The sequence below is a fragment of the Equus asinus genome, chromosome 20 (assembly GCF_041296235.1).
Source record: "Equus asinus isolate D_3611 breed Donkey chromosome 20, EquAss-T2T_v2, whole genome shotgun sequence".
Lineage (NCBI taxonomy): Eukaryota > Metazoa > Chordata > Mammalia > Perissodactyla > Equidae > Equus > Equus asinus.
Window position 1 is genome coordinate 18,443,767 of NC_091809.1, and position 12,317 is coordinate 18,456,083.

The 12,317-nt window shown below is 47.3% G+C and overlaps 1 protein-coding gene across 1 annotated transcript; it reads left to right on the top strand.

Annotated features, from left to right (window-relative positions):
* Positions 1-4,651: 4,651 nt before the first annotated feature.
* Positions 4,652-7,625, top strand: LOC139041181 (palmitoyltransferase ZDHHC19-like). The gene is made up of 5 exons (XM_070491468.1): positions 4,652-4,770; positions 5,106-5,227; positions 5,776-5,915; positions 6,738-6,908; positions 7,284-7,625. Exons 1-5 carry the CDS (start codon positions 4,652-4,654, stop codon positions 7,623-7,625), a joined length of 894 nt encoding a protein of 297 aa, XP_070347569.1.
* The last annotated feature ends 4,692 nt before the right edge of the window (positions 7,626-12,317 follow it).

Sequence of the window (12,317 nt, forward strand, 5' to 3'; positions counted from 1 at the left end):
TGGAGCTATCTACAAAATGTAGTTTAAATGTTTCATAGAATGTTCATAGGACAGCTGGAATTTTCCTAGGCTTAACATTGTGTAAAAGCACTCCTCTGTGTTCCAATTGTTAGGGCATCATTTTAAAGCTTTCCTGAGAATTAATTAGCTTGTAAAATATATTCACAGTTTTCCAAATTCAACACTCGGAGTGCTAGTATGTAAGACCTCTTATATATGCCTGGATTCTGATAGGGTGAGCCCAGGTGAAGAAGTAGTTTTGCTCTTTAAAACTTGATTGCTCTTTCCATATATTTTTGATCAATATATCAAACAAGGAAAGATTTAAATGAAAAACCAATAATCAGATAATTTTGACCTTTGTCATAGTCATGGTTGTAGCCTGCATAAGTCAGACTTTGGAGATGGAACAGAAAGTATAAAAAGGGACCTTGCTGTATGCTCAACAGAAAAAAACCATTAAAATTGATCAACACTATTCTGAAACAAATAGCCACAAATTCTGAAACAAATAGCCATCATGACATTTCTCTCATTGGTGTTAATCAGTCATATGTCGTGAATTCTCATTCTGTCAACCCTGGCTCAACAGTCTATGTTCCTAAAGTCATCTGTTTCCAGACCCTGTAGTCCTGGAGTCTCGAGTTTCAGGTCCCCCTGTCTGCTCTGGGGGTCACCTCCGCTTCTTCGAGGAAGGTTGTAAACATGGGTCTGTTCCCTACATCCCTTTCTCAGGCTTTCCTTGTCTGATGTTTCTTCTGGAAGACCCAATCTCTGGTCTGTAGCTTCTAGTGGTGACCTTCAGTCAAAAATGAAGGGAGCGGAGAAACCATGTGTTGAGGCCAGGCAGGTCAACTTATTAGAGTAGCTAACATTGTCAGAATGGAGGAGAGTGGAATCTCTATTGGGGTGAGGTACATAAGTGCATGGGGCCACATAATTATTCCAGGAAGACTTCACTGATAATTAACCTGAGGGGAAAATGGATTAATGAACAGTGGAAACACAGATTAATCTGTATGTAAACTGTGTGCCACAATTGCTTCCAATTGGCATGTGTTTTAAACCAAGGAATAAAATATTCTTAGAAGCCATGCATGGACAGCCTTTGTGTTGGCAGTTCACTTGAATTCGAGGATGATTTTCCCCACTCTGCTAGAGAATCCAAATTACTGAAAACTTATTCATATTTGTTACCAAACCCAAACACAGGTTTGTTTAGCTGCCATTCAGTAGGGCCAATAAAGAAAAAAAACTGAAACACCAGGCTTGCGGTAAGGAAAGAGGTTTACTATTGAAAGGCAGACAGAGGAGGAGATGGGAGTTAGAACTCAGATCCACCTCCTCGAGGGGAAAAAGCTGGCGGTTTTAGAAAGGGGAGGGAGAGCGTGTGCTGGGGTTTGAACAGGGGAGGGGTAGCATGTGACCGTGCTGGGTGGCACCTTTCCACTAGCCTGTGTTTGGTCTTGAAGACTGAATTTATTTTTCCTTGACTGAACTTTTCTGGTTAGTTTTCATCTTCAGACTGCATTTGGCCTTGTGAGGCTGAGTCTTGATGTCTGGACCTTGACTTTCTGGGAAAGACAGCTCACTCCTATACTAAGGAGGGATACAAAGAGCTGGTTGGTTTGAAGCAGCAATTGATTATGCTGAATGTGCACACCTGCAGTTAGCAAAGCTTCACTCAAAGTTTTTTGCTCTAGGAAAGATATTTTAACTTCTTCATGCTTGGTTTCATATTGATAACTGTTACCCATGCAAAAATGAGATTAAATCTTATTTATCAGTTTACCTTACAATATGGGCCCGACAAATAGGGCAGCTCTTACAATATCATTGAGCACATGTAGAAAATATGAAGCATGTTCATTCTCTTTTTTCTTTTTTTGCTGAGGAAATTGTACCTTAGGTAACATCTGTTGCCAATCTTCCTCTTCTTGCTTGAGGAAGATTGTCCCTGAGCTAACATCTGTGCCAATCTTCCTCTATTTTGTGTGTGGGATGCTGCCACAGTGTGGCACGACCAGCAGTCTGTAGGTCCGCATCTGGGATCCAAACCTGTGAACCCCAGGAGGCTGAAACAGAGTGCACATATTTAAGTGTTATGCCACTGGGCTGGCCCCTATCTCTATGTTTTTAACATCCTTTGATGCTTGAGAGTGCTATGTCAAGGGTTTTGGGGGTGGGGATGGGTGGCAAACCTTTAGTATTACCTAACTGAGAAAAAGACACAAGGCCAATTTTATTCTTCTGAATTTGGGGCCCAGTATCAGAAAATAGCAACATCAAAGAGCTGTTGCTCTATGTGAGTATAGGTGTCTGAGGATAAGAAAGGGTCAGAGTGTTGGCCATGTTATTAATCAGACTAACAGTCCTGTAGACAGCATAGCAGAAGGCAACATAACAACCACTCAGCATTTTCTAGAAGTGAGGAATCTCCTACCATTCTATTAATTCTGTTTTGTCATTCTATTAATTTGCTTACAATTGACATTACTCATGTACGTTAAGTGAGATAATAACTCTCTACCATCGGGTAGAATAGACAAAGGGCACGTAATAACTTTTTAGTGCATCAGGTTGAAAACAGACTGTGATTCAAAGATCATTTCTCTTCTAAGCTGTCAGTTCTTCCTCTCTACTATACATACACTTTAAAAAAATGATTTTAAATATTTCAATATGTAGATATTTTAAATGTGCATACATATAACAATTATGTGACATTGTAACAAATGAAAATATCTAAAGCTTTCAAATTTAGTATTTAAAATATAATCTCATCAAGTATAAGACAATATTCTTACAACATGTGTTTAAATTAAGAATTGAATGTCATGAAGAAAAAATGTTTCTATAGACAAGAAAATAAAAGTAATAATTCTGTGTTAAAAAGGACTTTTGCTCTCTGTTTCTTTTTTTTTTTTTTAACTTCAGGGTCAGGCAGGCTGCCTTTGGCCCAAGGGTACCGTTTCTTTTTTCCTTTTTTTTTTAAGGTATACTTTTTGGTAAGGAAGATTGGCCCTAAGCTAACATCTGTTGCCAATCTTCCTGTTTTTCTTCTCTCTCCCCAAAGCCCCATGACATATTTCTATATCCTAGTTGTAAGTCATTTTAGAAACTCCAGGTGGAATGCTGCCACAGCATGGCTTGATGAGTTCTGCATAGGTCCACGCCAGGGATCCAAACCTGCCAACCCTGGGCCACTGAAGCTGAGCACGTGAACTTAATCATTGGTCATGGGGTGGCCCCCTTTTGTCTTAAGTATACTTTTTGGTGGGGAAGATTGGCCCTGAGCTAACATAAGCTGCCAATCTTCCTGTTTTTTTTTTTTTTATCCCCAAAGCCACAATACATAGCCGTATATCCTAGTTGCAGGTCATTCTAGTTCTTCTGTGTGGGATGCTGCCACAGCATGGCTTGATGAGTAATGCGTAGGTCTTCGCCAAGGATCCCAACCGATGAACCCTGGGCCACTGAAGTGGAGCATGAACTTAACCATTTGGCCACAGGGCCGCCCCCCTCTAGTTTTAATCAAATTAATTTCCTCAGAACGTTGCAGGTCAGTTACTCCCATTCCACATCAGTCCAAGTTTTTAAAGTAAAGTAGGAATCTTGGAATTACATATTTTACCCACGTTCAAGAATAATACAATCACTGTTGAAATTAAAGTGATCTTCACAATGGCCACTACACTTCAACACACAGGCACTCTGAAAATGTATGCAGTGGCTGCCTCTCAGCAAAGACTCCCCGGTTGGTTTCTCGTAGTAGCTCTGAGACTAACTGGTGGCACCTGTGTCACAGGCCTGTTAGCGCTGTCAGTCATAGTCTGGGGAATCTTCTAAACACAGAGGGGCTCGGACGTTCAGTGGCTAAAACAAATGACAACTGTCAGCTGCATCTAACAGAGAAGCCAGTTATTTTCTCACATAATAAGCGTCTCAGAGGGAGGCAGTTCAAGACTGGGGCAGTGACTCAACATGTCATCTAACGTTGTCTCTGTAGCATGTTAACTTGTTGCCTAATGGGTCCAGGGGACACCCCTGGCCAGCACGTCTACGTTCAAGACAGGAAGAAGGAACAGAGCTGTGCCAATGGTGTCCTTTTCCCCTTTTATCAGGAAGACAAAAGCTTTCCTAGAAACAATCAACAGACATCCACTTACATCTCATTGACCAGAATTGTGTCATGAAAAGCCCAGAAACGAGGGAAGCTGGAAAATTATTTTGCTGCTCGCTCCCCCAAAGTGGAATTCTGTGATAGCAAAAAGGAAAAACTGGAGACAGAGTGAGCAATGCGCACTGTGTGCTTCGATTAGCACTTTGCCTAAAAGGACGACTGGAATCACATCCTTCTCCCCACGTGCTTCTCTACTCTCATGAGGTCTGGAAGCCAACATGGCGGGACAGGACCTCTCAGTCCCCAGCACAAGAGGGGCTGGCAGGGGTGGCTGGTGGAAGGGCTGATCACAGGCTTCAGAGCCCTGAGCCCACATTCTCCTCAGCCTCTGTGATATCACAGTGAGACTTCTGCCTTCCACCCTGGGCTGTGGCTTCAGCACTTCCTGTGGCTTCAGCGGTTGCTGTGGACACAGGGCTCCTGCAGCCAGGATCGGGGAGGGTGCCTGTAGGCAGAGGGGGCCCAGCCATGCCACTCTCAGAGGATGGCAGGCCTCAGGGCCCACTTCCTTGGATGCTCCCAAGCCTGTTCACTGCCTTCCGTGTAGTGCTGCTGCTCGTTGTCAGTGGCCTCTGCTTTGCATTCCCGTGAGTCTCCCACACAAGCCGGCAGGTTTCTGACAGACAGATGGAAGGGAACAAAGATCACGGTATGGAGCAGGGGAAGTGCAGAAGAGGGGTCAGGGAATGGAGGATATTCTAGGTAGAGGGACTCGAAGGTGCAAAGGCACTGAGGCACAGAGTGCTTGGCGCCTTTGGCAGCTGGTGGTGGCGGGTAGTATTGGGTGGAGCCTCTGAGGATCTGTCACTAGGCTGGATATTTAGAGCAGACTTTAAGGTCTGTGAGTCCTGACCAGGTGGACTGAGTCCTAGGGGGAGCTCTGGGACCCCAAGATCAGGGCTGAGTCCTGCTCTGGTCTCAGTTGCAGATGGCTGGCCCAGAACGGGGAGTGGGTCTATCCCATTTTCACAGGCCCCCTCTTCGTCCTCACCTTCTGCAGTCTCCTTTCCCTCCACTTGTCAGACCCTGGCATCTTGCATCAAGGTGAGCTCTCAGCTCCCTGGGAGAAGTAGGTAGCAGCCTACAGGCTCCTGGCTGCAAGGATGATTCCTAACGTGCTCCCCCATCTCCCATCCTTGGGCCTCATGACCCTTTCCCCCCACAACCTCATTTGCTTGGGCCCTGCTTCTGGCGCTTCATTTCCCAAGCCACCAGGATGTGGAAAAACAGCATTCTGGAGGTTTCCATTTGCCTTGGTGGGGGAAGCTCGGGGCAGACCAGGGAGAGAAGCCAGCTCTTGGCAACCACTCAGTTCTCTTCTACCTTCCCACTGCATGCACTCCTTAAAGCATCAATCCCAGTTTCAAAGGCCTGTGTCCTCACAGAGCTCCTCTGGCTGGAAACTACCTTCCTGTGGACTGCCAGCCTCTCTGAGTGTGGTCAGTCCACTGAGTGGGGACCAGGGATTCCCCTGCCCACCTCCTCCCCACCCTTCCTGGAGCCCTGTGATGCGGCGGGGCTGCCCCCCACCCCCACCAGCAGCAGAGTGATGGGAGGGCTGCTGTTGCTGCCCAGTCCTCTTCCCATGCCAGGCTCCAACGAACTGGGCCCCATGATGGCGCCTGTGGTGTGGGTGAACCACAGGGCCTTCCTCCTGCAGTGGTGCCCAAAGTGCTGCTTCCTCCGCCCACTCCGGACCTACCACATCAGCTGGTGCAACATTTGTGTGGAGGTGAGCGCCCCTCTCATCTGACCACCTGTCCCCGCCCACCCCCCCAGCACCTGGTTGGGACCAGGAGGCCCACTTCCACGGGGGGTGGGGGGGTGGGCAGTGGCAGGCTTGAAACCACTGCTAAAGGCCAAGGGTGGCAGTAACTCCCAGCCACTCTTGGTCACTCATTCAGGTCACTGCCTCTGTGCCTGCATCTGTCCTGGGAGGCTGGCCCCTGCCTGCCCAGGTGCTGAAAGGCACAGGTGCATCCATGTCTATGCTTGGCCTAGTCAGGCCAGGGAGGGGAAAGAAACCCTTGTCCCACCCCAGGGCTCGCTGACATTAGATGCTCAAGGGCCCTCTGGCTGACTGTAGGCCTGGCCTAGGGAGATTTGCCTGTCCTCTCTTGGGTTCAGGCCAGACAATCTCCTGGGTTCTGAGAGTTTGTTTCCCTTGTGTGCAGAGCCTGCCAAGGTTTGCAAATGTGCTGTCTTATCTGCTTCTTACAACCCTTGGAGGCTGGGGGGTTAGGGGTGTCATTATTACTCTCATTCAGTGGAAGAGAAAACAGAAGTCCTGCTGAGGTGCCACAGAAGGCCAGGCATGTCTTGTCTCTAGAGGCCTCTTGACAGGTGACCTTGAGCTACAGAGCCCTAAAGTGCTCTAACCACAGAAATGCCAGCGATAGGGACTTTTTAGCTTAGTTTCTCTGGGGGAAGGGAGACAGTGCTGGAGACCAGGGGCTGATGGCCTAGGGGTCTAGGGTAAGGCTCAGGTTTAGGGGCGATGGAGGCTAAGCCAGAGGTCGGGTCCTCGACGGCGCCCACTCTCCCTCTCACCCAGGAATTTGACCACCACTGCAAGTGGGTCAATAATTGCATCGGTCACAGCAATTTCCGCGTCTTCATGCTGCTGGTCCAGTCGCTATGCCTGTACTCGGACGCCATGCTGGTCACCTGCCTGATCTTCCTGGTGCGCACGATTCACCTGCCATTCACCACGGACAAGATCATCGTGTATCAATCAGGCTGCGGAGCCCCCTTGGGGAGAGGTGGGCAGGGTGGGGACAACAATGGGCTGGGTCACGGGGGCGAGGCGAGTGGTGGGCGGGGTTCAAGAGAGAAGCCTCCGGGAGACCCAGTCTGGGAGGAGTTGATGGTGGTAGGGTCGGGGGGATGGAAGGGGCTAGGAGGCTCAGGGGGAGAGTTTAGGATCTAGCAGGGTCTTGGATGGAGGCAGCCCGGGGGCCTGGACAGCAGGATGTGCTGAGGTTTACCTGGGGCTGGAGCGCAGGGAGCGGGTAGACCCTCTGCTCGTGGGCGCGGCCGTTGGGGCGGAGTCTGGGTGAGGGGCGGGGCCCCGGAGGACGGTTGGCGGCGCTGTTCTTAGCTCGTGGGCGGCATCCTAGCGGCCATACCCGCCGCCGGCTTCCTGCTGCTTCACTTCGTGCTGCTGCTAATCAAGGTCAGGTCGGTGAGCGCGGCCCAGCGCTCCCACGAGGGCAAGGTAAGCGGGCCCGGGGGGCGCCACGACACGGGGCTGTGGGCGGTCACCTTGCCCCTCCCGGACCTCTGTCTGCACTTTCCGCTGTTTCTGCGGCACACTGGTTGTCACGCTTCACTTCTGTCGAAGGTGCTTCGTTGCCCTTCAGACCCAGATTCAGCTCAGGTTGCACGTCTACTGTGTGCCAAGCCGCAGGTGCATGATTTTGGGCGCTGGGCGGTGAGGTGAGTGAGGCTCCATCCTGCGCTTGTGTTGATAGGGAACCTGAAGTCAGAATAACCCCCGCCAGACGCCCATGAACACTGAGAGAGGGCCTGCCCTACGCTGTGCAGCACGAACTCAGGAGGAACAGAGAGGTCAGAGAGAACCGCCAGTGGAGAGGGTTTTGGGTGGGCAGAGGGCAGAGGGCAGAGGGGAGGGCATTGCAGGTGAGGGGCACAGTTTGCAAAAAGGCGGGGAAGACCCAGAGTCTGCAGGCTGTTGAGAGGACGGTGAGGAGACAGTTGTAATTGGAGACAGTTGTAACAGAAAGTGGATGGGAAATCAAATGGCCAGCTTGGCATTGGCCAGATTGAAAAGGCCCAGAAAGTCAGGTGGAGAATTTAGTTTTCATGCCTGGAAACCTGGGAACCGTGGCAGGATTTTTTTTTTTTTTTTTTTTTTTACATGCAGTAAAATTTACTTTTTTTTTTTTTTTTGCTTTGTACTATTCCATCATATGGATATACCACAGCTTGTTTATCCATTTGTCAGTTGAAGGACATTTGGGTTCTTTCCAGTTTTTGGTGATTGTAAAAAAGCAGCCATAAACATTTGTGTGCAGGCCCATGAACATAAAGTTTTCCCTTCTTTTTGGGTAAATAACATTAAGAGAGGCATTGCTGGGTTATATGGTAACTGAATGTTTAACTTTGTAAGCAACTGCCAAATTGTCTTCCAAAATGCCTGTACCATTTTGCATTCCCACAAGCAATATATGAGAATTCTGGTTGCTTCTGCATCCTCACTGTCATTTGGCACTGTCAGGTTTTTTTTGTTTTTTGTTTTCCCATCTTAGCTAGTCTAACAAATGTTTGGTGTATCTCATTGTGGTTTTAATTTGCATCTTCCTAATGACTAATGATGGTGAGCATCTTTTCATCTTCTTATTTACCGTCTGTATATCTGTGATTTTATGTCTGTTCCAATCTTTTGACCATTCCAGAAAATTGTGTTGTTTTCTTCTTATTGAGTTTTAAGAGTTCTGTGTATATTCTGGATTCAGATATGTGTTTTGCAAATATTTTCCCCAGACTTTTGCTTATTATCCCATTTCCTTTACAGTGTTTGTCAAAGATCAGAAGTTTTAAATTTGGTGAAGTGCCATATCAGTTTTTCTTTTATGGATTGTTTTTCTGGTGTTGTAATTAAGCAATCTTTGCCTAACCCAAGGCCACAAATATTTTTTTCATATGTTTTCTTCTAGAAGTTCTATAGTTTTAGATTTCCTGTTCAGGCCTCTGATTCATTGTGGGTTAAATTTTGTATCTGATGCAAGGTATGGGTCAAGATTTATGTTTTTTTGCGTATGAGTTGTGCTAACACCATTTGTTTAAAAAAAATCCTTTTTCCATTGGGTTGCCTTTGAACATTTGTCAAAAATCAATTGACTATACAGGTATGGGAGTATTTCTGAACTCTGTTCTTTTGCCAGTGTCACACTGTCTTCCTCAGTAGCTTTCTATTAAGTCTTGAAATCACGCAATATGAGATCTCCGTCTTTTTTGTTTTTTTTTCAAAGTTCTTCTGGGTATCCTAATTCCTTTGATTTTCCATATATATTTTATTATCAGCTTGTGAATTTCTACAAAAATGTTTGCTGAGATTTTCATTTGGATTTCATTGAACCTATAGACCAATTTGGAAATTTGACATTTTAAGAATATTGAGTTTTGAATCCATGAACGTGGGATACCTCTCCGATTCTTTATGTTGTTCCTGATTTCTTTCATTAGTGTTTTGTAGTTTTCAGTATATGGATCTTGCATACACTGTGTTAGATTTTTTCTAAGTACTTCATGGTATTTTGTGCTATTATAAATTTTTTAAAATTTCCTTTCCATTTGTTTATTATTATAAGAAAATACAATGGAATTTTATATATTGGACTTGGATCTTGCAGTTTTGCTAGACTCACTTTTTTGTTGATCCTATGTGGAAAATCATGTATCTGAGAGTAAGGGCAGTTTCATTTCTTCCTTTCCAACATGCATGGCTTTACTCTTTTTTCTTTTCTTACTGCAGTGTCTTGGACCTCTGGTAGAATGTTGAGTTGAAATGGTAAAAGTGAACATCTTGGCCGTGGGTTTCCTTCAGCAGGATGATGACTTGACTCAGAGCTGTTTTAGGAAGACTGTAGTGGGCCACATTGATGAGGGCAGGGCTGGAGGCAATGAGACAGCTGAAAGGACAGAGGAGCCCTCTGTCCCCACACCTCCCATCCTTCTAGTCACCACTCAGGCACTCCACCCCACCCATATTTCGTTCCCAGCTCCCCTGGGACTCCTCTGCTCAGCCCTTACTCGTCAGCCCCCTGTGGTCTGCCTGTCTTCTCTCTCCAGCCTCAGTCCATCATTTCAGCCTCTCTTGGGCAGCACTGTCCCTTCCCATATCCTGTACTTCTTCAGCCCCAGGTCAGGCCATAGGCCTGCCCTCCCTCCACGGCTCAGAATGAGGCTCTCCCAATCCAGGATCTCCAGCCTTAAGAAACCTAAGTGTGATCTTCTCTTTTCAGCAGGCCCTCTTTCCCATATCCTGCAGAACCCATTTCAGGTGTTCTTCACACACCTCGATTTCATTTCCTTCCTACCTCCATGCCTGACAACAATGTCTGCTGGGGCCACTTAGTAGTTGATATAGCAAGGGCACTGGACCTTAAACTTAAATCACAGCTCCACAGCATAAACTTAAATCACAGCTCCACAACATAGCAACAGGGAGATCTTTGGTATGTTACCTAGCCACCTGGTGCCTCAGTTTCCCCATCTGTAAAAGGGGGTAGCATGGGTTAATTTGTGTAAGACACATAGAACAGTGGCTCATACTAGTAAGTGTCCTCTCTGTTGTTACTATGATTACCATTTCTTCCCTTCATCATTTACACATGTTCATGTCTCTCTCATCTTCAAAACAAAACAAACATCCATTAACATCATGGTCCTCCACTCCACCTGTCCTACTCTCCCCTCAGCAGAGCCCTGGTTCCTGAAAGAGTTGGCTATGCACGCTAGCATCATTCTTCACCTTCCCCAGCCCACTTCAGCCTCTGTCCTCATACTGTCACACTGATGCTGCGTTCCCTGCGTGGCCAAAACCAGTGGGCAGTCCTCAGACAGATGTTTCTGGGCTCCACACAGCCCCATCTGAAACTGAAGGCACCTGCAGTGGCCGTCCCCAGCCTCTCGGGCCCGGCTCCCTCTGCTTTCCTGGCTGCTGCAGCTCTGCCTGCCTGGTGGAGTCTTGGCCTGGGCTGCCTGCTCTTCCCTCTGATCCCCTCTCTCGGCTGCTCTCCACTCCCCAGCTGCCCTCACCACCCTGCAGGTTACAGTTGGCTCCATTGTTTGTGGCATATCCTCGGTCCCCAGCACAGTGCTTGGAACATTGTTGAGGTCCCCAAATATTTATGAGCTAACGAGTGAAAATGCAGACAAAGGAATGCATAAGGCTTTGGGATAGAAAGAGAGAGAGAGAGAGAAGCCTGGTGCCCTAAGCCCTGGAGAAGATGGTGAGAGAGCAGAGGCCGCAGGGAGGTGGGTAGAAGGGGCGACAAGACGCCCACTTGGGTCTTGGTCCGGTGGAGCGTGACGGCATTTGAGACTCACAGTTGGAGCAGGAGACCCAGGTCTGGATCAGTGAGAGAGGACAGTGTGGAAAGCTTAGAGCTGTTGGTTCCAGTCATGGCTGAGAGGGTCCCATGTGGAGAGAAGATGGGGCTCGATTTATTGGTCAGTTCTTGTGAATTCATCCGACAGTTATCACTCCTTTAAGCATTGAACAAGCAACATTTTCCCATACTTCATATACATCTCATAAATCAAAATTTATTTCTCAAAATTTGAAATTTTGATTGTAAATTTAACCAAACTCCTTTTACCATTTAGCTTTCCTTAAATGCTTTAAACTCCTTAAGTATTGCAGAGAGCAAACTCTCACAATGGTTAGTGTTGCTTTCTGGCAACAATGGGACATTCTGGAGCCAACTTGACTTTTCGTCCCCCAGGGGTCAGTGCCCTGCGTGGAGCCCTGGTTCCTTTTGGTGGAGAACAGTGCTGATGATGAAAATCTCTGTGACAGGGACGCAGGGGAGCTGGTAGTGGGCAGAGGTGCTTCTGGGCCACTTTCAGTTGTGACAAACATTTTGTAGCTCAGGCCCTTGAAGGTGGGGTGAGACTCGGCCTGCACTGGAGGGGGAGAAGGGGGACCAGCCGATGGGTGGAGGGCAGGGAGGAGGAGAACCTAGTCAATAGTGTCCAGGGAAGGACTTGACCTTTGGGCTTGACCTTTACTGCACTGGGTGCTCAGGATCTTCAGCCCGGATGTCCAGGGCCATGTGAGTTTGGTTAGGGAAGTACGATTTGGCCCCAACCAACTGCCCTTCCGGATAGTGAAGTTCAGTGAAGGCACAAGTGTAGAAATAAATGAGAGGTGGGAAAGCAGAGAAGTGAGGAACGAGGGTGGAAGTGTCTGGAGTGGTTTCCGTTCGCTTGACATTATACCCTCAAGGTCCATCTATGTTGTTGCAAATGGGAAGTTTTATCTTTTTTTATGGCCCATTTCCATTGTATGTATATACCCCATTGTCTTTATCCATTCATCCTTAGAAGGGCTCTTGGCTTGCTTCCATGTCTTGGCTATTGTGAGTAATGCTGTAATGAACATAGG